Source organism: Orbicella franksi, chromosome 9, assembly GCF_964199315.1.
Source record: "Orbicella franksi chromosome 9, jaOrbFran1.1, whole genome shotgun sequence".
Lineage (NCBI taxonomy): Eukaryota > Metazoa > Cnidaria > Anthozoa > Scleractinia > Merulinidae > Orbicella > Orbicella franksi.
Window position 1 is genome coordinate 30159605 of NC_138153.1, and position 21417 is coordinate 30181021.

General features: G+C 38.3%; 2 protein-coding genes across 4 annotated transcripts in view; one reads left to right on the forward strand and one right to left on the reverse strand.

The window, feature by feature from the left end:
• Positions 1–6: 6 nt before the first annotated feature.
• The window catches only part of LOC145497177 (protein Wnt-5a-like), a 39152-nt gene continuing 17741 nt past the window's right edge, over positions 7–21417 (forward strand). The window contains exons 1-2 of one of the 3 annotated variants that reach the window (XM_081476985.1): positions 7–394; positions 10533–10602. In XM_081476985.1, coding sequence (XP_081333111.1) covers positions 384–394; positions 10533–10602 — 81 coding nt within the window. In that variant the 5' untranslated portion in view covers positions 7–383. Of the gene's footprint in view, positions 395–6523; positions 7164–10532; positions 10603–21417 lie in introns of those variants that run through there. The other 2 variants (XM_081476984.1, XM_081476983.1) reach the window with 2 other exon arrangements.
• LOC145497178 (F-box/LRR-repeat protein 14-like) lies at positions 10596–18743 on the reverse strand. Its single transcript, XM_081476988.1, has one exon. The coding sequence runs from the start codon at positions 17378–17380 to the stop codon at positions 16187–16189; it is 1194 nt and encodes a 397-aa protein (XP_081333114.1). The 5' UTR covers positions 17381–18743; the 3' UTR covers positions 10596–16186.

The window sequence follows — 21417 nt, forward strand, 5'->3', positions numbered from 1 at the left end:
GTTCTCTCCAACAAAATAATCTTTGGGATAGTTAGAGTTATTTACGTACGATCCTTAGGCAGGACCTTTGATCAAACCTGATCGTTTCTTTTGTAATCAATGAGTTTTGCAAGGTTAAAACAACACAAGCCACCCATCTCGAGTCAAACTCGGTTTTATCTCGTATGTTAAGATCTCAATTACTTAGGGACGAAAATTGAGAAGCTTCGGCTAAAAGAGATTAATCCTCTATTCGAGCGATTAACAGAAAGCAGGCACGACTGTGATGAAATAAGTTTTCTTTGCGCTCACTCGACCCAGTGCGGTGGTTGTATTATAGCTCTTGGAGAGATCTCGCGGTCCACGAATAACTGATAAGGGAAAGTTCACTCCAGGTGTTCAAAATGGAGCATGGGTAAGGTGCATTGGTTTTATAGCTAAGTGCGCTGCAAATAGAGCATTCTTTATCGCTTGCGTTCATGGCATACTTTCATCGCCAGCTCTACTGCTTTCGATTACAGTAATTGGCCTTGTCGCATAACCAAATGCCAGCTGTCTGGGAGAGATACGAATTCTGTTAAGAATGGCCCGGCCCGTACCGAATGAGCAGCTTCTTACGTACGTTTACGAGACGAAACTGCGAGTTCATTTGTAGCTGGCCCTTTCGTTGATGCGTTTAACGAGTGTTTCCGTTGTTGAAAAGGTGCACCATTGAACATCTCTTTGTGATTTGGCTAGATTCTTGCTTGAATGAGTATATTATACAGGAGACTCTTTAAGTAAGTGAATATCAGTGAGCTTCGTAACCTTGTAACGCTGATTATGAGCTCAACTCGGATCTTCTCCGAGTGCTAAAGTCGCTCGAATAAACCTTTGCCCTACAGCATTTCTAACTGTATACGCAATACAACAAGGGCAAGGTTCACTAAATTCTGTTTATGGAATCGTGCTAGCGCTGGAATCAATTCCACGATAAGCCCTAACTACTTTAATTTTAAACATGAACTTTCGAAAAAGATCTTTTAACATTGCGTAACGTTTTATCGCTAACTCGTTGCTGCATGGTCTGTGCCTATGTTAATAGATTTTAATTTAGTCAACGTGAAATCCTTGTTATGAACTTTCGACTGAAGCTTCTCGAGGCCATTTGTCACGTAGAAAGAGACAACTTTCTATGGAATGCCGAGAAATGCTTTTTCAAACCTAATCGGATCGTTGCGAGATATATGTTTTGGTAGGCGGTAGTTAAGCCAAATGTTTTACAGAGGGTACCAGTTTATACCATATCAGCTTTCAACGACTGTTGTCCTTTTTAGTAAAAAAAAAAATCCCCCTAAAGATTGTCGGCTGATCAAACTTAAAATCCCGCAGTCGAGCAAAGCATCTAAAGTGTAGAAGTCTCGACGCAAAGCAAGAAAGCATTAACCAAATGTTTATGTGGTCTAATCCTCTTTCTTTGAATAACAGTTTGTTTTCGCTGGTGTCTTAACGACCAGACGTAGACCGCAATACTGGCGCTATGTTAGCAATGTTTACGGTGCGGGGAAACGCGATCTAAATATAGAGACGGCCTCGTTGAATCTCTCCTTATTTTTCGAAGTGGTCTGCAACAAGTTGGAACAAATTAAAGAGTATGATTTTGCAAGCAAACAAATTCGGAACTATGAGAACAACTCGAGTTTGGAGTCCTTACATCAATGGTTATTTTGTAAAACAATCGAAAGGCAAGTCACTTGTGGGCAGTCAGTTTGTCTAACTTTGAAAAGCCAGAAAAGCTTATAACACTCGAGGAGATAATTACTTAATGGTCATGCAATATAAATAAAAACAAATTATAATTAAGAAAAAATATTAAGTCTAGGACTGACGCCGTGTCGGTTTCAAATGAGAATAAACGGGAACTATCTGGAAGTACGACGCGATTCGATGTCAAATTAGAACGCCTCTGAACGGGAGCTTGAACGGATAAAGGTACCATGATGGTTTGAGAGACGATGACCTAACTCTGTTATTCGCAGCTGGACAAAACTGAGGTCACTTTTAAGGTACGCCGTTTGGTAACATATCCGGGGAGTACATGTAAAGGTCTGAGCGATTCTATATCCACTTCGATAGCATTGTTGGTGGTTCGTTCCCGTTAAATTTGACATTTTTGCCAAGAGAATTGCAAGTGTCCTATTGCCAAGTTAGAAGCAACTGAATAGCTCTAAAACTGACCGCTCTTAGCGTTAGCATCTATCGTGATCACCAGCCCACTTGTTGTAACACTGATCCGCATTGCTTTCAACTAGTGTCGAAGTTCAGTCACTTGAAATACTTTAGTATAAAGTGTATCAGCGTGTTCTTCCGGCGAAGTCTTCACTTGATAGCGTGTTGAATGACTGAGAGCGGAAAACCCTTAAACAGGTCGCCTCTTTACGTTCCTCAGAAGCATGTGGTTTGGCAAATAATGATGATACGAGTCTGCTACGAGGAATTTCTTTAGTCTGCTTTTCAATGTTCAATATTTGATAATTTAGCAAACGTAACGCAAATAAACCCAGGCTACTGATACGAAATAAAAATAAACAAATCCTGGCTGCCTAATTTTACGTCGAAAATTCGTTTAGCAGATTTGTATAAAAGGAATTTAAAATTTTTGAAATTGAAACAATTCTAGCGGAGATATAAAATGTCAAAAATCTTCCGAAATTTCAGCTTCTTTCACCGTGTTTGTCCTACCCCCAGCTAAGATGGTGAGGACAGAAATCGGTCTGTAAAATGTCCAGATTTGCTTAGTAATTGTGCTAATTTCGGTATCTCTGATTATCACTTAGCTCACACACGAATTCCAACCTCGTTTATAAAACTATCTCAATAGGATTCCAATTTATCTCACATTGCCATCATCTTAAGCAGCTGAAATAGTTAAGAGGTGGTGTAGCGGAATCAATAAAATGTGATAAAACGAGGTTGATTAAAAAAAATGCTTCAAATAAATGACCGTTTATAGCCCTATAAAATTCCAACAGTGCGCTAATTCAACAAGGAAATCTTTTACATGCTCCTGCCACAAAAAAATCATGTAGTCTTCCCACGGCTTTCCACCCTTGAAGGTCAAATATTTTGTCTCAGCCACGCATAGTTGTCATTTATTACCGGGATTAACACCCACTGCAAATCTTGTGGGATGGCCTATGCATTGGGTTAATGGTATCCGAAGAAACGTGTAGTGTTCTTTGCAAGACAGTGCCGCTCTCTGTATTCAAGTGTCTGGATGGTTGCCGATGAATTTTTAAGGTAATGGCAAGCTACCTGACTGGACTGGTAGTCAGACATGCACTGCAATAATTTACCCATTTACCGTACCTGAGGCCGGTTTCTCGAAGGTCCAAAAAAGTTTTCACACCAGGAAAGCCGTAGCAGAATCTCAAACCTTGAGACCTACAGAGCTGTTTTATTTACACATTCTTAATATGAACAGAGGTTCTCTCCATACACTGAGACGTTTCAGGCGTGTACACCTCTCCGTTTTTAGATACAGATTATTTAAAAATGGCTTTACGGGCCCGAAAAGTTTCCGGAGCTTTCGAGAAACGGACCCCAGGCCAGGACCGTACCCAAATTCGCAATTAGCCAGTCGGAAGCCGTGTCTACTGTCCTTTTTGGTACGCTTCGGTGGCATATCAGACACGAACCATGGCTCAGCCAGATTGATGTACCGCCGAAGCGCACCAAAAAGACCTTGATTAGGTTTAATTATGAACACGTGAGTTCACGTGATTATGAGTCAATGGAAAATATATACTGAGATAAATTCGTTGTGAAATGAGATCGATGACCTTACACATGCTGCCAGGTCTTCAGTTTCATTGAGTAGTGTTGTAAATAGCTGCCTCGAGAAAGGTGGTCACAGTAAGGCATCTGGGAAGGCGTCAGCCATAGTGTCGATGCCAGAATCTATCAAGGGTATAGGTGGAGGTAGTTTATTTTTGTTTATCAAAGCTTATGGTAGCTTAGCGCGCAGGAAGGAGAAATATAGCGCTTTTGCAGCTATTTGACCCCCCAGGAAGGTGCTTCCGTAAATTTCGGATATGCGTGTGCCGCGAAGGGTCTTAAACCCTGACCCTATTTAAGGATGAAGCAATTGAAAATTAATACCCTATTTAAAGCCCAGACCCGAACAATAACCCCCTCGGTGAAGGGAAAAACAGAAACTAAGAATAGCGTGAGCGTGCCAGCTTTATTTTGTTTCTGTACCATTGGAGGTTAACGGATAGTTCAGTTTTAATAGATCATTTGGTTTTCGTTTAGCTGGACATTTACGCACTGCTGTTATAGCTGATACAATTGAGGTACCCTATCTAAGAATCACACCGGGAACTCAATGCCAACAGGGGCAAAAATGATGCCCTATTTAAGGATCGAGAACCTCAAAATCCCATATTTTGGAGTTCCCCCCCCCCCTCCCCACCCATCTCCCGATCTATTTGATGAGTCTTGCATTTCTGATATATGTTTGATAATCGCTGTTTGTATGTTGCCATTGCTGATCGCCCGTCCTGGCATTTAAGAGATCCAGCTCATTTTAATTTGGTTTTCACTGTTCAAGTCCCTCTTTCTCGATTACAGTTTTCGGATAGCTTTCTCAAACTCAGGGCCCTCTGTTTCTTACAGAAACGAAGGACTCTGGGGCTTAGAATGAGCAAAGACGCTCTGTGTCAGTGTACATGAAGAAAACTTCTTCCTGTTACTTATGCTGCTTTCCGCCATCTTTTTTTCTAATTGAGGCTCAAGTACATTTGGTAAAATATTTTTTTTTCTTGCTTCTGGAAATCAACCAGGGAAATCATTTAAGACGAGGCCATGGTCCCTAATAGAAAAGTGAAGAAACAGATAAGATGAATACAGCTTCAAATCATTTAGGATTCGAACACTAACCCTCTTCCTCAGTTACGGCATTTTGAGTTATTTTGTACACGTACGAAATTACCCTTGAACTGAAGGAAACCTGAAAATAGTAGTTTACTAAGATAGAAAAACACCACAGAGATTAAAATAAACTATAGGGGAACAAGGATGGTTAAGGATGGATAAGATTAACACAGATTACAAACGACCAATTTGAAAAATTTAGGCTAAACTTTTGAAGATGCACAAACCGTGACGTAATTCCTTTAAAATAAGCTTGCCCTTTTGAAGGATATAAGCTCTGTAAGAAGCGCTGCACTTTGAAATTAGCATGAAATATTGAATTCAGCTTAATGCCTGATAAGCTGGTCATTGGACATTTTTCTAAGACGCGCAATTAAAACACGTTGGAGCGTTTTTCAACTGCAGCTCTTCGCAACCTCGTTCCCAGGGTCCCTGGGAACGAGGTTAAACTTTTCAGTGCCAACAGATTTTTGCAGTATTTATTACTCCTTTGTTTTCATGAAAATTCATTGAAAGCTAGGCTTTTAAAGCACGTAGACCACTGCAAGTATCTCAATGGTAGTGGAGTTGCGCACAGTAAACTATTAGCAACTTAAGACATCATTTTTTAGGGCATTTATCATCATAAAAAAAGAATTAACACATAAACGCGTGATAACTTTATCATTAACTTGAATTTATTCAAGGACTCAAAGAAGCTCAAAATAAAGAGTTATATATTTATGTTGCAAAAAAATAGTAACAAAGTTAATAGCTGCCCTTGTTTTTTGGAACAGCAATTCGGCGTGAAACAGGTTTCCTCAGTGTATCGCACAAAAATTTCTGTGTCACAAAATTCTAACACACAATTCCAAAAAACAGATATTAATCTTTTAAACTTAAATCTTGAAAAAGCGATTAAGCTGAATTATGATTGGCCTTTGCATTGTCGGTAAAACGTCTTTAATCTTATAATAATTTTTTTGTGCTTATCTACAACAAGATCTAAAGTTAGATTAAAAGACCTTTCCCTAAAGTAAAGAGCAAATGTTTGATTTAATTATGCCCCTAAGGGCCTTATTTGTATTGTATTTGTTTTTAACATTGTCACCCTTGTATCGTTGTTTCAGTGACGCCTCTGAGACAGAAGTTTAAAAACAAACTTTAATTGAAGACCAAACTATAGTCAGTGATGAAAGGAGACCATTGTTTTGCCGGTACTAATTTACTCGCATAGTTATCTTATAGTTCGTTCCGCTTTCTATACACTCTCGTGAATACTTATACACAGATGAAAGTTCTTACTCCTTAATAACACGCGAGATCCATCCATCAAGCTGATAAAGTAATGTTTCGTTGAGATAAACAAGCCTTCAAAGCTATGCACCAAAAACAAGTTCAACTTTAAGAGTTTTGGCAGGTTGACTAACATTAACACTTAGAAATTCCAAGCCTCCGGGTTAGTATTTGGTCATTAACTTAATCTATTCTCAGTCATCTATTAAAATCGAGGAAGATTTTGATTGCACTTATCAAAATCGGCTTTTTGTCGAACAATAAAAATGATTGGAAGTGTCACTAATGGCAGATAACTCTATTGGAAAAAGACTGAAAAATAGTGAAGATTGTGCATTCAAAAGATAACCATTAACCCTTAATTCAAAATCGTTGCCCTTAAGGGTTTAAAATAATGACAACATTAAACCACGATTAGCTTACTCTTGCAGATCTTCCATGACCTGTTATCACGTAACTAGCTAAAAGAAAATGATTTAATGTTGTCTGAACGGAGTGACCATGTAGCAACAATGATGGTAGCTTTGTTTTTCGTTCTCACTTTAGTAAACCTGCCTCCAACTTTTTCATAACATTTTCTATTGAATTAGTATATTACGACAGAATTTAAATGCACGGGAGCTTTTTTTTTTTTGGTTTCTTTTATTTCATGTCGCCCCGTTGGTGGAACCTAACGGACTTAAAATATCAACTTAAATTGACCCTGCAGTTTTTGTCAGCGGCTGAAGATCTTAAATGTTGTCGCAGGATCAAATAGTTCTCCGGCGTCAATTTACATACATCTCTAATGTGTCGTATTTGTCTGCTTTCTATTCTTATATTTCTATTCTTTTTCAAATTAAACAGACTAATGCCACAAATTCCTTCGGAACAAAGTCTTTCTGTCTGTCTCTAAGAAACGAGCTCGCCAGTTAAACTTATTTAATAGAGTCAGTTATGCAATCAGTCTGCAAAAATCAGTATCTTAGAAGACTAAACTCCACTGGAACTGAAAGGTAAGGAATTTACCGTTTTATTGCTTGGTAAAATTACCTCATCGTAAATAATCGGGTATGCAAGAGGTAAAAGTTTGGGCATCTTGAAAAATTTAGCCTTATTTTTTCCAGTTCTTCGTTTGTAATCCGTGTCAATCTTCTCCATCCTTCCATCCTTGTTCCCTTATGGTTTATCACTATCTCTTTGATCTTTTTCTATCTTAGTAAACTGCTATCTTCAGGTTTCGTTAAATTCAGAGGTAAAATTTTGTTCGTGGCAAAAATAACTCAAAATGCCGTGACTGAGCTCCTTGACATAACAATGTCCTTTTGTGTTGCTGTCACTATTCAACAAGACTAAAACCAGTACAGTTTCTCGAATGTGTTCTACCTCCACCAAACATCTGACTATCTCTGGACAGCTCACGTATTCTACATGTGTTTTCTCGTCCAATACTGAATCCATAGATCTGAATATCTCTGATATTGTTTTAATCGTAAACTCAGTTTTAATCCCGCTAATAAAACCTGAGATCTGCAAATTCTTGGCAAGTTTTTGCCCTCACAGTTCACACTTTGACTGATCAATTTTCAATCGTAGTGCCAAAATATGACTAAGTCGTGGAAATATGAGATTTCGATCCGATCGAATAGTGATAAACGTCCTGTACACTGTTCGCCCTCTCTTCAGTGATTTCTAGAAAATGCTTCGAAATCCGAAGAAATAATTTAAACAGATAAACTTGTTTTAAAAAAAAGTTTGAAACTCAAGTGATAACAAAAATATTTCATAAAAAGATCACGTGACAATAAAATAATAATTATTATTATTATTATCATTATAATGCAATAATACATTATTTGTTTCATAAAGTTTCGTCAATTGTGTATAATATTAACTATTTTGATAACGTGATAACTTCTCTCGGTCGATCTCTGGAAAGTAAAAGAACCAGTCTTCCATCAAGGTGAAGTAGAAATACTGCTCGTCGTTAAACGAACGAGATGTCTGGTTTTTTGGGTTTTTTTTTTTTTTCTGACCTCAGCTGGGGTAAGTAGGACTTTGCCCATGCCTTCTCATTGCACAAAATGCTCAAATATTAATTCCGAACACTGTGCGACTCGAAAAAGATGTCAATTCGTATGTCTTGAGCTCGGGTAATAGTTTTTTCGAACTATTTAAACATTAGTTACGTTTCTATTTCCGTTTAGTTATCGGTTTGTCGTCGCGGTCAAGAGAACTGGGACTGGAGAGGCTTGAGTTCTACGGTTTGGCTCAGCTCCAACTGTTTTCAACATCGTTAAAAACAGTCACCGAAACGTTTTAAATGGTATATGAGTCATGAGGCAAAACAGCGAGCTTAAGAAATATGTGGCTTGTTCTTGATGCGCTTGAAGCAATACAGCACACCAAACTAAAAACTTTGAATCACTCACAATAGGCTTAGATACTAGTTGCCGGTGCAATTTTACTCCATTCAAGGTTTTGGTGGTTATCAAGTTCCCTTTTCAACTTTTGCACTCTAAAAGTGCGGTTTTGCTGCAACATTGGATCATGCCTCGACAGTAACCCCCTCTCTTCCCCCACCCCCCCCCCCCCCCTTTCCAGCATAGTTCCATAATGTTTCAATTCCTGATCAAGTTTTCATTGTAGCAAAAGAAAAACTGAAAACGTGAAAAGTGGGAGGTGAAGTGGCCTCATGGTTAGTGTACGCAACTCCGGATCGAACGGTCCTGATTCGAGCCCTAGAGGGGGACATTGTGATGTGTTCTTGGACAAGAAACTTTACTCTCAGAGTGCCTCTCTCCTCCATCTGATGGACTAGCAGCCCATCCAGGGGTGGAGTAGAAATACCTCTAGTCGCTTCATGCTACAGAAACCGGAGATACACGCGCCGATCCTGATGGGCCACTTGGCTCGTATGCAAACTTTACCTTTTTTTTTCAGTTTAGACAGGGCTCCTGGTTTAGATCATTAATGCCGCAGATGCTGCAGCAATCATGGGTCGGCCACCAAGTCGCAATGAATTACGTTAACAATGCGATGAAAATTTAGAACCTAATGGGTCCTAATGCACAATCACATGTTAGATAGACTTTTCATCGCATTGTTAGTTTTTTCTCAACTACGTCTTCTCTGTTCCACATTAATTGGTAACTGGCGATAAACACACCAGAGGTCGTGGAAGTGACAAGTGAAGCACCTTTTAATAACCGCAAGAATGTCCATGTTTTGGACGCCTCGTTAGACACGTCTTCAAACGCTAAAGAGCTGGCGCCACGTTCTTTTCGCGCCCTCTCATTAGCTAGTATCGTTGATTGCTCCCCGCTGTGAGGCGAAATAAGTCGGCAAAACCGCGATTAAAACTCTATTATGTTCTGCCCTTTCCTCAACCACTGAACAGATCAGATATCATTGCACACATCATTGCACCAAGGAGTCCGTTTATCTATTGCTGAAAAACAAATTTCTAGATGAAAGTTAAAACTAGCGCGAGCGTGTTACTTGGAGTAGATTGATCGGCCTCCTTTGAGGCTGACCTCCGACCTCAAAAATTGAGCAAAGAAAGCCGACTATATCAGAGAAGTTAATTAACTCTCTTAGTACTACAAGAGATACTCTTAAGAAGGAGCATTCTTAAAAAGCAATGACAGCTGTTTAAGAAGCAGTAGATAAATCTTAGTGAATAACCGACGCGAAATATAGCTAAGCTATAGTTTTACCCATTCGCTTCAGTGTTCGATACGTTTTGTTTGCCACCCGCGTCAGTGAACTGGAAATGCAAACAAGACAAAACAAACTCCTTAACCCTAATCCTATAATGATCGGACACTGTTTGTTTTATATACTCGAGAAGGTTGAGTACTTTTTAGTTGCAAAAATTGTAAATGAAACCACTTTTTGTTCTAGTTAAAGGGGACATGAACACAACTTTATCATCTCGTGCACACAACACATGAAGAGATCCGGGTGTTACTTTAAACAGTTTTTATACTTCAATAATGTCTCACATCCTTTATCAAAGAATCACAATGCTTGCTACAATAACAGAGCTGAGAAAAATGGGTTTCATGTGCATTTTGTTTCACCTAGGAATTTCAAAAAACCAAATTAACATTTCTTGAACGGATGTTCTTTTTCGAGAAGCCATCACCATCAAACCCGTCTCGTCGAATTCTTGCCAATGGCGCGCTATTTTATTTATATTTCGATCGCAAGTATTGCGTTTAATTTAAATTGGATATAAATATTTGCACGTTAGTTAGAGCGCACCAATAATTCGTCTTATGCCGGAGGCTATTCAATATAAATTACGTTCAATTAGAGCAAGGTTTTGAATTGAGCCTTGTGCCGTGACGCTTAATAAATGCCAATTTCTTAATTCGTAGATATCATCAGCCACAGTCTTCCGAGAACAGCGAGTTCCAAACAGAATCAGTTCCTCAAAACCAGGCAAAGGTAAGTCCTACCAGCACTAATACCCATAGAGTATGTATGGCGAGAAAGAGTTCCCGATCGGTAGCTGTATTGACAGCAACCTTCAGTTGCACGGTTGGTATAAGAAATAAACAACCAGAAATGAATGGTGCATGTGATTTACGAATAGCCCGTCAGTGGTAGGTTGGCAAATGTAGGAAGCAGAAAGAGGTGTAGATGATTCGAGGGCACTTTACAGTTGAAAACCTTACTCAATAACGTTATGAAGCGACAAACACTCTTATGTTCCAAACCACCATCGTGGAGAACGTTGTTATGTAATTTTCGATTGCTCTAAAGATGACAGCTAAGACGAAGAGAGACCTTCTGTAATATAACCTGTGGCAGCCGAAGTGACAGCCAGTCTGAAATGGACTAATTGTTGAGAGATTTTATCAATGACCAAAAGCTGTGCTGAAGGAAGCTAAGCCATATTGTCTAACCTTAGCAGAGACAATTCTCTCGTCCGCTCTCAGCTGCTGAAAGGCGTCCGTTCGGTTGTTAAGTGGCGTTACAATGATTTTCCTTTCTGCAATAAACCGCATTCACTAAGGTTTTCAAGTCCCTCGCCTGCTCGAATGTTACTCACATCTGGGAATCGATCAAGTGCTCTGATTTCAGCTGTCTGGAAAGAATTCGCAGCAAATTCTTTGCTTTATAAGAACTAAAAATAATATTACTTCGCAATTTCCCTTCATTAAAACAATTGCTACCATTATCTTCAAGTCTTTATTCATGTGAAGTTTCCTAACGTAAAATTCAGCCTCCTTGCATTATCGATCGATACTGCCGTCTACAAGCTGACTGGATTAGATCAGCTAGACAAGCTGGTTAACTAGGGTCAATGATGATTAAGTATCCCAGTGTTGGTATCTACTGACAAGCATCATGCAGACTTTGCAACAGTGGACAAGGAAAAATCTTATTTCGGGATTTATACAAGAAGTATTACTAATTACTTTGTCCGCAGGAGTCCAACACCTGTTAACCTGCTTTTGTCAACTAAATGCGTCACTTGATTAATCTAACGGAAAATTAGTAAGCGGCAAATGTTGAATTGTAGTTACGCTAAGAAATATTGCCTTCGGATCAGTTTTCTTTTGTGCAATGGCGATAAGGCCTTGTAAAATGTATTATTGTTCATTGCTATCAATTTGAAGTGACCAGTCTCACGGAAAGTAGATCAAACTGCAAGACACGGGTTCACACAGTCATTTTCCAAGTGTTGTACTTGAATAATTAATTAAGGGTTGTCGTTTGAATATTATTTTGAACTAATGCACTTTTTAGCAGATTAACTGATTCGTGATCAGTTTAAATCGGATGTATTTTCAGAACTTTGCTCATTTGATATCACTAAAATAGCGTTTTACTGCAAAGGGCGGAATTATAAAGCCACCGATAATGCTTAATTAAAATAGTTGATATTGATTCTTGGCTATATTCAGCAAGTTCTAGTGAAAATTTTGTGTCATTTATAAACAATGCCCAAACAAGAAATGATTAAATAAACCGTCACAGCCCTAAAAGCAATTCAAGTCAAAACGTTTAGGTTTTTTTTAGCGCAGATAATCCGTAGGATTTGATGTATCATGTTGTCTCCTTGATGGTTAGTTGCTCTGTCGCCATCATTTCCAGTTTCCATTTTCGTCTGAGAACAAGACTAGCTTATCGTTATATTGCAGGCTTTGGAAAGCTGCATTTCGGTGAAATCAACGATGACATTACTTTATCAGGTGCAGATAAGCTGAAGTATTTCGTAAGTGTTTGTTTCTCTTCAATTGTCCTTCAAGGACATTACACTTTGTCCAGTGATGGACACAAATCTGGCAACGTTTAGAACGCACAGATGACCACTAATAACAAGAAGAGCTTAGTAGGAACGTTGAATTCTCACCCAATACCCATAATATGATAACAATATAATCGTAATATAATAAGGCACTACCTGGCTATATCAACAACTGCAATCGTGTTCCATCTTAAATTTTTAAGCCAAATTAATTTAGTCATCATTATGCCATTTGCTATTCCACCCAATTTCTAATTTTGCAAGCCTTTATTATCATAACTGTTGTTTGCAAATCCTGATGTCTTTAGCTAGACTACAATTTTTAGATTGACTGTTTTTAGTTTGATTCGTTTGAATATACCATTTTCCAATACATTCTAAGTGATTCTGTGGAAATACTATTTCAGTTAACAATTCTGCCGAGGGCGGAAAAGAACAAAGAGTAAAAAGTAAAAGGAAACTATTCCAAAACATAAGAAATACTATGTGGGTTTATAGGCACTGCGTGCCTCCAGTGAAACTTGTGCGTGACATTCCCTGGCGTCACGCTAGCAACAGGCGTTCGTTGGATTTCTACGCATAAGCAACCCACGGAGAATCTTGTTTCAAAACTGGCACATGAACACACCTGACCTCACATTTTGTTTTGTAAGGTTCTTTTTTTTTTCTTTGAAGGAAAAGCAACAGTTGTTGCTCAACATGTGTGGAGTTGGCTACAAGCAACTTTTTGTTTTTTATTTGTTTGTGGTTTTTTTAGTTATTAAACTTTACTGTTATCATGAAATACAGCTTCGTTTGCAAACATAAAGTTTATCTTATCTGCAGTTTACAGTAACTTTGCCTTTGTTTTGGTACGCTATATTTTGAGTGATATTTACCTTAGAAGTTGAGATGCTCACACCATCAGTTTTTTTACCATGATATTGATTTGAAGACTTCCCGGAAAGTGATCAACACTCTTAATGTCTCTGTGGTATTGGAACTGGTCGTGAAACACTTCGAAAATGTCAGTCATGACCCTTAATTCAAATGTTGCCAAAACAAAAATCCAAAGCTATATTGAAATGGGAAGCTTCGAGAGTTCATTTTACTTGAAACAAAGGGTCGGAATTTCCTCGTGAAACGATACATCTGGACGTAATCTCCTCGACATCTACTTTACGTGAACTAAACTAAGGGCCTCTTCATATGAGCCCAGTAACCGGGCTGGCTCGGTTACCGGGACGAATTTTGTTGTCCGTTCATATGGAAAATTTCAGCCCGGTCTACCGGGATAAAATCCGAGAAACAACCAAAATGGTGGACCATAAACTTGTATCGTTCGCGGCTGTCGTAGCTTTGTGGACTCTTGTAACTTTACTAATAAAGCTAATTCGCCTACTCCTAAAGTGGAACTACATACAAGGCAAAAATTATGCCATTTTGACCGCTATGTTGCGAAAGCGAAGCTATTTCGTCTAAAAAGTTGCGTCCCAGTTACCCGGGCTGGAGTGTTCATATGGGAAAATTTTCATCCCGGTTACCGAGATCTCGGGTTTTGCGACCGAGCTCTCGGTAACCGGGCCAGCCTGGCTTCTCATATGAACATATCGAAATTTTTACGAAGGAAAGAGAAGCGAGGCGAGATCTCGGAAACCGAGCCAGCCCGGTTGACCGGGCTCATATGAAGAGGCCCTAAGCTTAGTTTAGTCGGAACCGTAGCCAGAAAAAAATTATGATTGAGGCAATGTCCTATCAAAAAAAATATGACTGAGGCAATGTCCCTGAAAAAATCAGAACAGAGGCAGTGTCCATAAAAAAATTATGACTGAGGTAAAGTTCATGGTTCAATTTTCTTCCTAGGTATATAGGGTGTTTATGAATTATGATGACTATTTATATAAAGAACAAAAAGAGAAAATGACCGAGGTAAATGCCTCGATTAGCCTATTACTAGCTACCGCCCCGTTAACGCATAGTTTGTTAGTTAATCCTTTTTCCCAATATGGACAACGTATTTGTCACTACGCTTCAAGTTAATATTGCTGGTCTGTTGAGGTTCGAGTTAAGATGGTATCCATTACGTCATACTGACGTAACAATCCCATTTCGATGCTATGGGAACAGTCCAAACTGCTGACAATAACAACTACTGCAGAGATATTGTTCTGCAGTTTGTTGGAGCCCTGCACGTGCTTTCACCTAACTTCTATGAGAAATAAGGCTATTTCCCTTACGAAACAAGGATTATAACAAATAAAAAAATATATATAAAACTAACACTGACCTTTATAATCATTTCTGCCAAATAGAAGTCGCATTTTTGACATTTTGATCATGAACTTCTACCCATTTTCAAATCAGTTTCTATGCTAAACATGTGTCCAGCTTCAAATACAAGGCTGGTTAATCAAACGCTTCTCTCGTGAGATATAGTTTTAGCGGTTTTGTAAATCTCACTTGCAAGACCCAATTCATGTTCATTTACATTTTGGCTATGGAAGAAACATCAGTCAAAGCTCCTTTAATGTTTGGTTAATTTCAGGCAAAATGTCATTTCCCAAATTTGGCTAGCTAAATTTACTTTTTACAAGAACTTAACCCTTCAAGTTTTTGGATAAAGCCAATTAATTTTGGTTTTACTCAATTTCTAAGCTGTGAAGTTTCAGCAGCTAATAATAGACAGTGTTTTTAAATTCCATTTGTCTAATTTATCTTCTAAAAAGAGTTGAGCTAAATCTTAATATGTAGTCGTATATCAACGGTAGAGTAGAAATGGTCGTTAATCTCATAAAAAAGTGTGAAGATAGTTTAAAAGCTCTGGTATGGTATTCAACCAATGCAGTATATTTACAATATAGCTTCAAGCCTTGCGCTGAAGGTTGTTTGAAAAGATTTAATTACAGTCTTAACTCACACCCTGGGTTCAAACCACGGTATTTCGGCCCTGAAACATAAGTATAGAAGAAGAAATCTGATCTTAGATTTCGGGGGAGTGGAGTTTTGACCCAAAGGGGTGTCTTGGAGTGGTTGTGGAGAAAAACTTAACACCACTAAAGCCGTGTTGATTCGTGACATTTGCGCATATCGTATATATAACGAGCTTTTACCTTACCACTTTAATTTAAATAGAAAATCTCTCAAGTAATGTCAAAAAAATTGACTATCAGTTCATGGAAATTTGATAAGAGCCACTTTTAGACAAAGTCACGCCATAATTTGAGCACTGCTGCCTACATTCCTTGCTTTAAATTTATAATTTACACGAGGCGTTTAAACTCCGCTCTTTGTTGGGTAGCGTTAGAATTTAGTCTGTAGAGAGGCCTTGTTCACCGCATTGATGTTGAAATGCAAGGCTGGTGGCGACAGCTGACGCGGAACCCAATTGTAAATATATTACTCACAATAGCTAATTATGGAATCGTGAGTTGAAAAGATATTACTTAAGACAACATATTACTGTAAATGGACGGCAGAAGCGTATTTTTATTCCCGTACTGTGTGTGAATTCATATAAACTGGGTCCAAGTGTCCACGAAGATGTCTGTAAACACCAAACCGCCTCAAATTTATTCCCTAATTCACTTTTATGTATGAATGAAAACAGATACAATAATATTGAACACACAGAATACACAAAGAAATGGACGTCGAAAATATTCGATTTCCTTGGCAAAAAGGCCTGTGTATTCCGCAAATTTTCTGTGTCAGATATAAATCGCATTTACTAAGAACTTGCAAAGACATGTGCTATATAAAATTACGAGCAACTGTTTCACAGCTGTTCGGACTTGGTCACCTTTGCCATAATCCAAGATTCAGTACCTGTAAATGAGGAAGATGCATTAATTTCTCCAAACCTGTCTTGCTGACTCTTGTACAGCCATATAGATCAATGTTCGTTACACTAGTCAAGTTTTCGGCGATAGAAGCTAAGCTGATGTCTGTGATTTGGGTACACTGGCCAATATTCAACACACGAAGATCGTGAAGGCTTCGTGCTGCTTTACTAAGGCCATCGTCTGTAATGTGGCAAGAATTTAAGCCAAGATTTTTTAAATGGTGAAGTCCATTAGATATATGATTCAAGGCCGCATCGCCGACTTTGTCACAAAAACTTACGTCCAAGTAAGTTAAATTAAGGCCTCCCACCGCTAAATGCGCGATTCCCTCGTCGCCGATACCTTCACAAGATCGAAGGTTTAATTCACGCAGGCTTCGAAGAGTGGCCAAGTGAGAGAGCCCGCTCTCCGTAATACCACAGCAAAAGCTTAAATTGATCGACTGTAGGTGAACTAGTCCCTTGGCAATGTTGCTTAGTGCGTTATCAGTGATCTTTTGACAGTCTTGTAAACACAAAGTAGTTAAATTCTTGTTACCGCGAGCGGAACTCGCATTGAGTCCGGCGAGGTGTGCGATGCCGGTGTCCGAAATGTGTCGGCAACTTCGAAGATTCAAGTACTTTAACTTCGGCAAACCCCAGGCACATAGAAGAAGTCCAGTGTTCGTTATGTTACAACATCCAGCGAGATCCAACACTTCCAAATTGCTCAAAAATCGAGCGATCCTTCCTAGACTTGTATCCGTAATTTGTTTACACAAACTTAGATTTAACACTGTCAAAGACGAAAGATCTTTCACGAACGCATGTCCGATTCCAATGTCGGTAACGTTAAAGCATCCTTTGAGGTTTAAACTCTCTATATTTGGTAGATTTTGTATCACGTAGTTCAAGCTCTTTTTAAGGCTCAGTATACGAATTTTCCGAATACCACGTTTCGCCAACGAAGGAAATAGGTATGGATTTGACCTCCGCAAATGTAGCCTCGCTTGAACACCGCGCCAAACCAAACGACTGTAAGCCGCGTCCCTCCACTTTGAACAGACTTGAGACACTCTTCCCTTGTCTCTAATGTCTAAATAACTAAAAATAATGGCCAGAATCTCGGGGAAAAGGCAGTGGATCGAAGTGTCGCTCTTGCCTTTCATGTCGTTCGCCCGCGCTCAACAAAGCACCATTGGAAATCGATCAGGCATTTCAATACACTTGGGACCTTTTGTTTCATTCGACCACGTGACTGCTTCCGAACCCTCTGAATGGTTTTTGTACACAATAGCTTCTCGACCGCTCGCGGTTTGATCGAAGTGCAGACAAATTCATGTTAGATTCGGCAACAAAAAGGTCTTTGCTTGAATAAACTTCCTTAGGTAATAAAGTCAATAAAGACAAAACATACTTTGGCTAATAAAAGTAGCTTTGCTGCTTTTGTTACATATCCATCAGAAAATACCGTTTATAAGAGAGCGCTAAACTTTCCGCGATTTTTTGGCACAATAACAAAAAGTTCTCTTTTGTTTACATCTTTTCGTTCTATTCAGTACATTTCATGACCATTGCAAGGCGCTAATTGCGTTTACAGTTCCCTTGAAGTGGAGGTGAGCCAAATTCCTTCGCTATTAACGCTAGAAGCTGAAAATATACCAAACAATTGTTTCATCAAAGTTGAGCGATTATTTTCATCGTTCACAAGCAACTCTCGAACGCAGACAAAGGCGAAAAGTATAATTGCCTGAAATAATTAAAGCTAAAAATAGACTGGGGCATTCTTTTATACCTGTGGCGGCAGAATTATGAATTCCACAAGATTTGTCTGTCTTCAAGATTGGTGACTTGTGCGATTTGAATGAAAAATGAGCTGTGTTGTCCCCGCTTTCCAACAGACACAATTGAAGACAATTTTTGTTTTTCTTCGTCGGTTTTAAGAGCGGCCGGTGACAAATTTATTACCCCTTTTACAGAATTTTTTTTAGTCTTGATTCTGGATGTAGATTAGACACAAGTTCTATTGTTCCTGCCGAATATTAAAATTTACCACACGTTGTTAGTTTTGCTTTGCTTTTCTCACTCACTCTTACGTCACTATAAAACTGATTTCAGTACGACGGCTATTTGTCCAGCGTCGGACAACTTTTTGTTCAAAAACACATGTTACTGATCTACAAAGATCTTCAGCTCGGTGAATATTCACTGCTGAAAAACACTAATTTGAATACTGTGTTTCAGGAATGTCTTTATATTGTATCAAAATTTACTGGCCTGCTTTATTATATTGTTGCTATTTCGCTAACTTCAGAGTACAACACAACATCTTGTATTTTCACACTAGCTGTGGACTGTAGTGTTAAGAAACTGTGCAAATTCTTGTCGCGAAATTTAATTCCTTGAAGGCAATTCCATTGACCTCTAGCACCTTGTCTTCAGAAAAGACCGGAGACCACCTAGAATGAAATGGCAAAATGCAATTGAGGCGCAAGACTTGCTCGAGGGGAAAAATTAGGACTGTTTCTAGATATATTTGGCTGTACCCCGTATATCTTTAGTTTAATATGTAGATACCACATACTGTTATCCATAATTACTTGGAAGTCATATTATATAGTTAGTGTTAGCTTTTCTTTTCTCTTGTTTAGATTTCAGTTTTTTTTGTTTTTTTTTCGTTCTTTGTCTAGTTCTTAGTCAATTAACTTGTCTCTTTTTTGGGACAGCTTAGTTCATTTCATGACACTGAGCCGACGCTATTTGTTTTATTATTTAATGCTCTTACTTCAAACAAGAAAATAATCAGCGACTAGACCAGTTTAATGGTGTCAAAATTTGCGTTTTCGTGGATAGGCACAGATTACACCACTCCTTTTATATTTTTAACAAGTTTTATTTTCGAGCTAAGACTGAAATATTTTTAGTATGATCCTTAAGAACTTAACGGTTCTAAAGATTTTCAAACTTGATATAGAGATACTAATGAAACTTCTAAACACAGAACGTGCACGTATAAAGCAATATAGATTCATGTTGTTACTGTGAGTAGCTAACAGCACCTAGCTGATCAGATTCAAGTGTTTTAAGTTAAGTTTAACTGCACATTAATATTTGAAATGTTTATAGATTTTGGAGTAGTTGAGTAGCCATGAAGGACGTGCAGTAAGCTTTAGCCCTTCAGAAGTCAAACAGTTTCAAACCACTTCTCTGATAATCGTATGCGAGTTTGAGTTTAAAGAACTTAACGTTCGTTCAGTCCGGACCTCGTGGACGCTCTTCCTTCAATGAAGAAAAGGGAATTGAGGTTTCACTTGTTTGTCTTTACTGCGTACATTTGTTTTGTTTGAAAAAAAACATAAATATAGTATAAATTGCATGTCTTTCAGTATATTATGCAAAAAAATATGAATTTAGTTTCTCTGTTTGTTTATTGGTTTACTCTCGATTTGTTTCAATTCCTTTTTTGAAAAAAAATGATGATAAAGATTACACATCTAAATCCTTCTTATTGGCCAATCAATTAGCAAGCAAACTGTTTTCATGCCAACGTTCTAGAAATCTGTTAAAATCAAGCTACAAAGCTCCGAACAAATCATGTTTCTATTTTGTTAAGTTCTGCAAAGTCTAGTACTGGTATCGAGGTTTCCTGCTAACCTCTTGGAGTCTTCAGTGGAGAAACTGCCTTAAAAGTAACAACCATAACTAGATACTGATGTGTAACAGATGTTTGACTCGACTGATTCGTGCCGTTTTGCGCAGCTACAACCAGTTTAATATTTCTAAACATGGAAACAGTACACGAGCTATATTCTGTGTGCAATGTGTTTCCAGTAACAAATTAGCTACTATTTCCCGGGGTGGTTTCGTGTAATAAGGCAAATTTTAGTGAAGTTATCGTACTTAGCAATAACGACAAATGGTGCCAAACAAGTTGGGATTTTTACTGAAGTCTATTGTGTTTATTAGAAGCATTTCTTTCTTTCAGCTTAAGTGGCACGCCTCAAAACTAGCTTATTGTAGCTAAGCGCGTCGACCATTTTTAACACTTTCTTTTAAATGAATAAACTACTCCACCTTATTACTTTTCTGTTTTGTTTAAATAAGAGTAAAAAAAAGTAGTTCGGAAAGCAACCCTAGCTGATAAAAAGAAACAGTGAGCAAGCACAATCAGCAAGCACTAAATTAGTACCCAGATTTGCCACTAATTTGGAGCTGAAGTGTGGGTTTGTTACAATATACTTTGTAACGAACGAAAATCTAAAAAGTGATACTTTCTATCATGTATATGTCATGGTTTAACGAGCGGTTTCGCAAGAGTGTTTTTCTCCTCATATGAGCCAGGCCATATGTGTTTGCATGTCAATACTTCAGTCCAAAATCAGTTAAACACCTTAACGCCGTACAGTGCATTTTGATTCGAACAAGTTGCTAACAAGTGGTAAATACGACTAATGAGAAATTCAGAACTATCGATTTCAGGTCTAAAGTATAATATGTGGGTTATAAAGGTCATTTTAAAGAGGTTAAGTAGCCATGACTAAGATTGCTATCTGTTTTGAAGATGACTGCCTACAATAAATTTGATATTTTCGATACATGACTGTGAAAGGTAACCTTTCCACGCCAGTGAACAATGAGAACAAATCCAACGCAACGCATACAGACTTTGAACTTAACAAAAACAAAAATCTACTGGAATTCATGAGTGATTTTTTTCATAAACACATGACTATGAACATCTTTGATTCGTAAGATCACTTTGAACAATCTTTGATTGGCAATAACCTTTGCATGACAATCGAATATTGCTGTTTGTTTCTACAAAGGGGAATAGCCAAACCAGATATTTTTAAGTGGCAAGTCATAAGAAACACTTTTGCCCACAGCCTAAATAATGCATAGCAACACACACCTGCAAGAGCCTGCAACATCATGCTGCAGCTATGGGTTTACATGCACTTTGCATGCACTTCAATTCCACCTCCAAAATAGCAATCTCATTTTGACCTTTTCGAGCTGAAACCCTTCAAAAACAATCCAAGAAACCTCGAAAGGTTGTTCAAATAATTTTCACTAGAAATGTGTCACATATTTCAGGAATGTTAGACATTCTCGCATCCTGATCAAATGTTACTATCTAGCATTCCACAATGATATGAAATCTTGATGAAATTGTGCTCGCCTTTGGTCTGCACTACCTAATTAA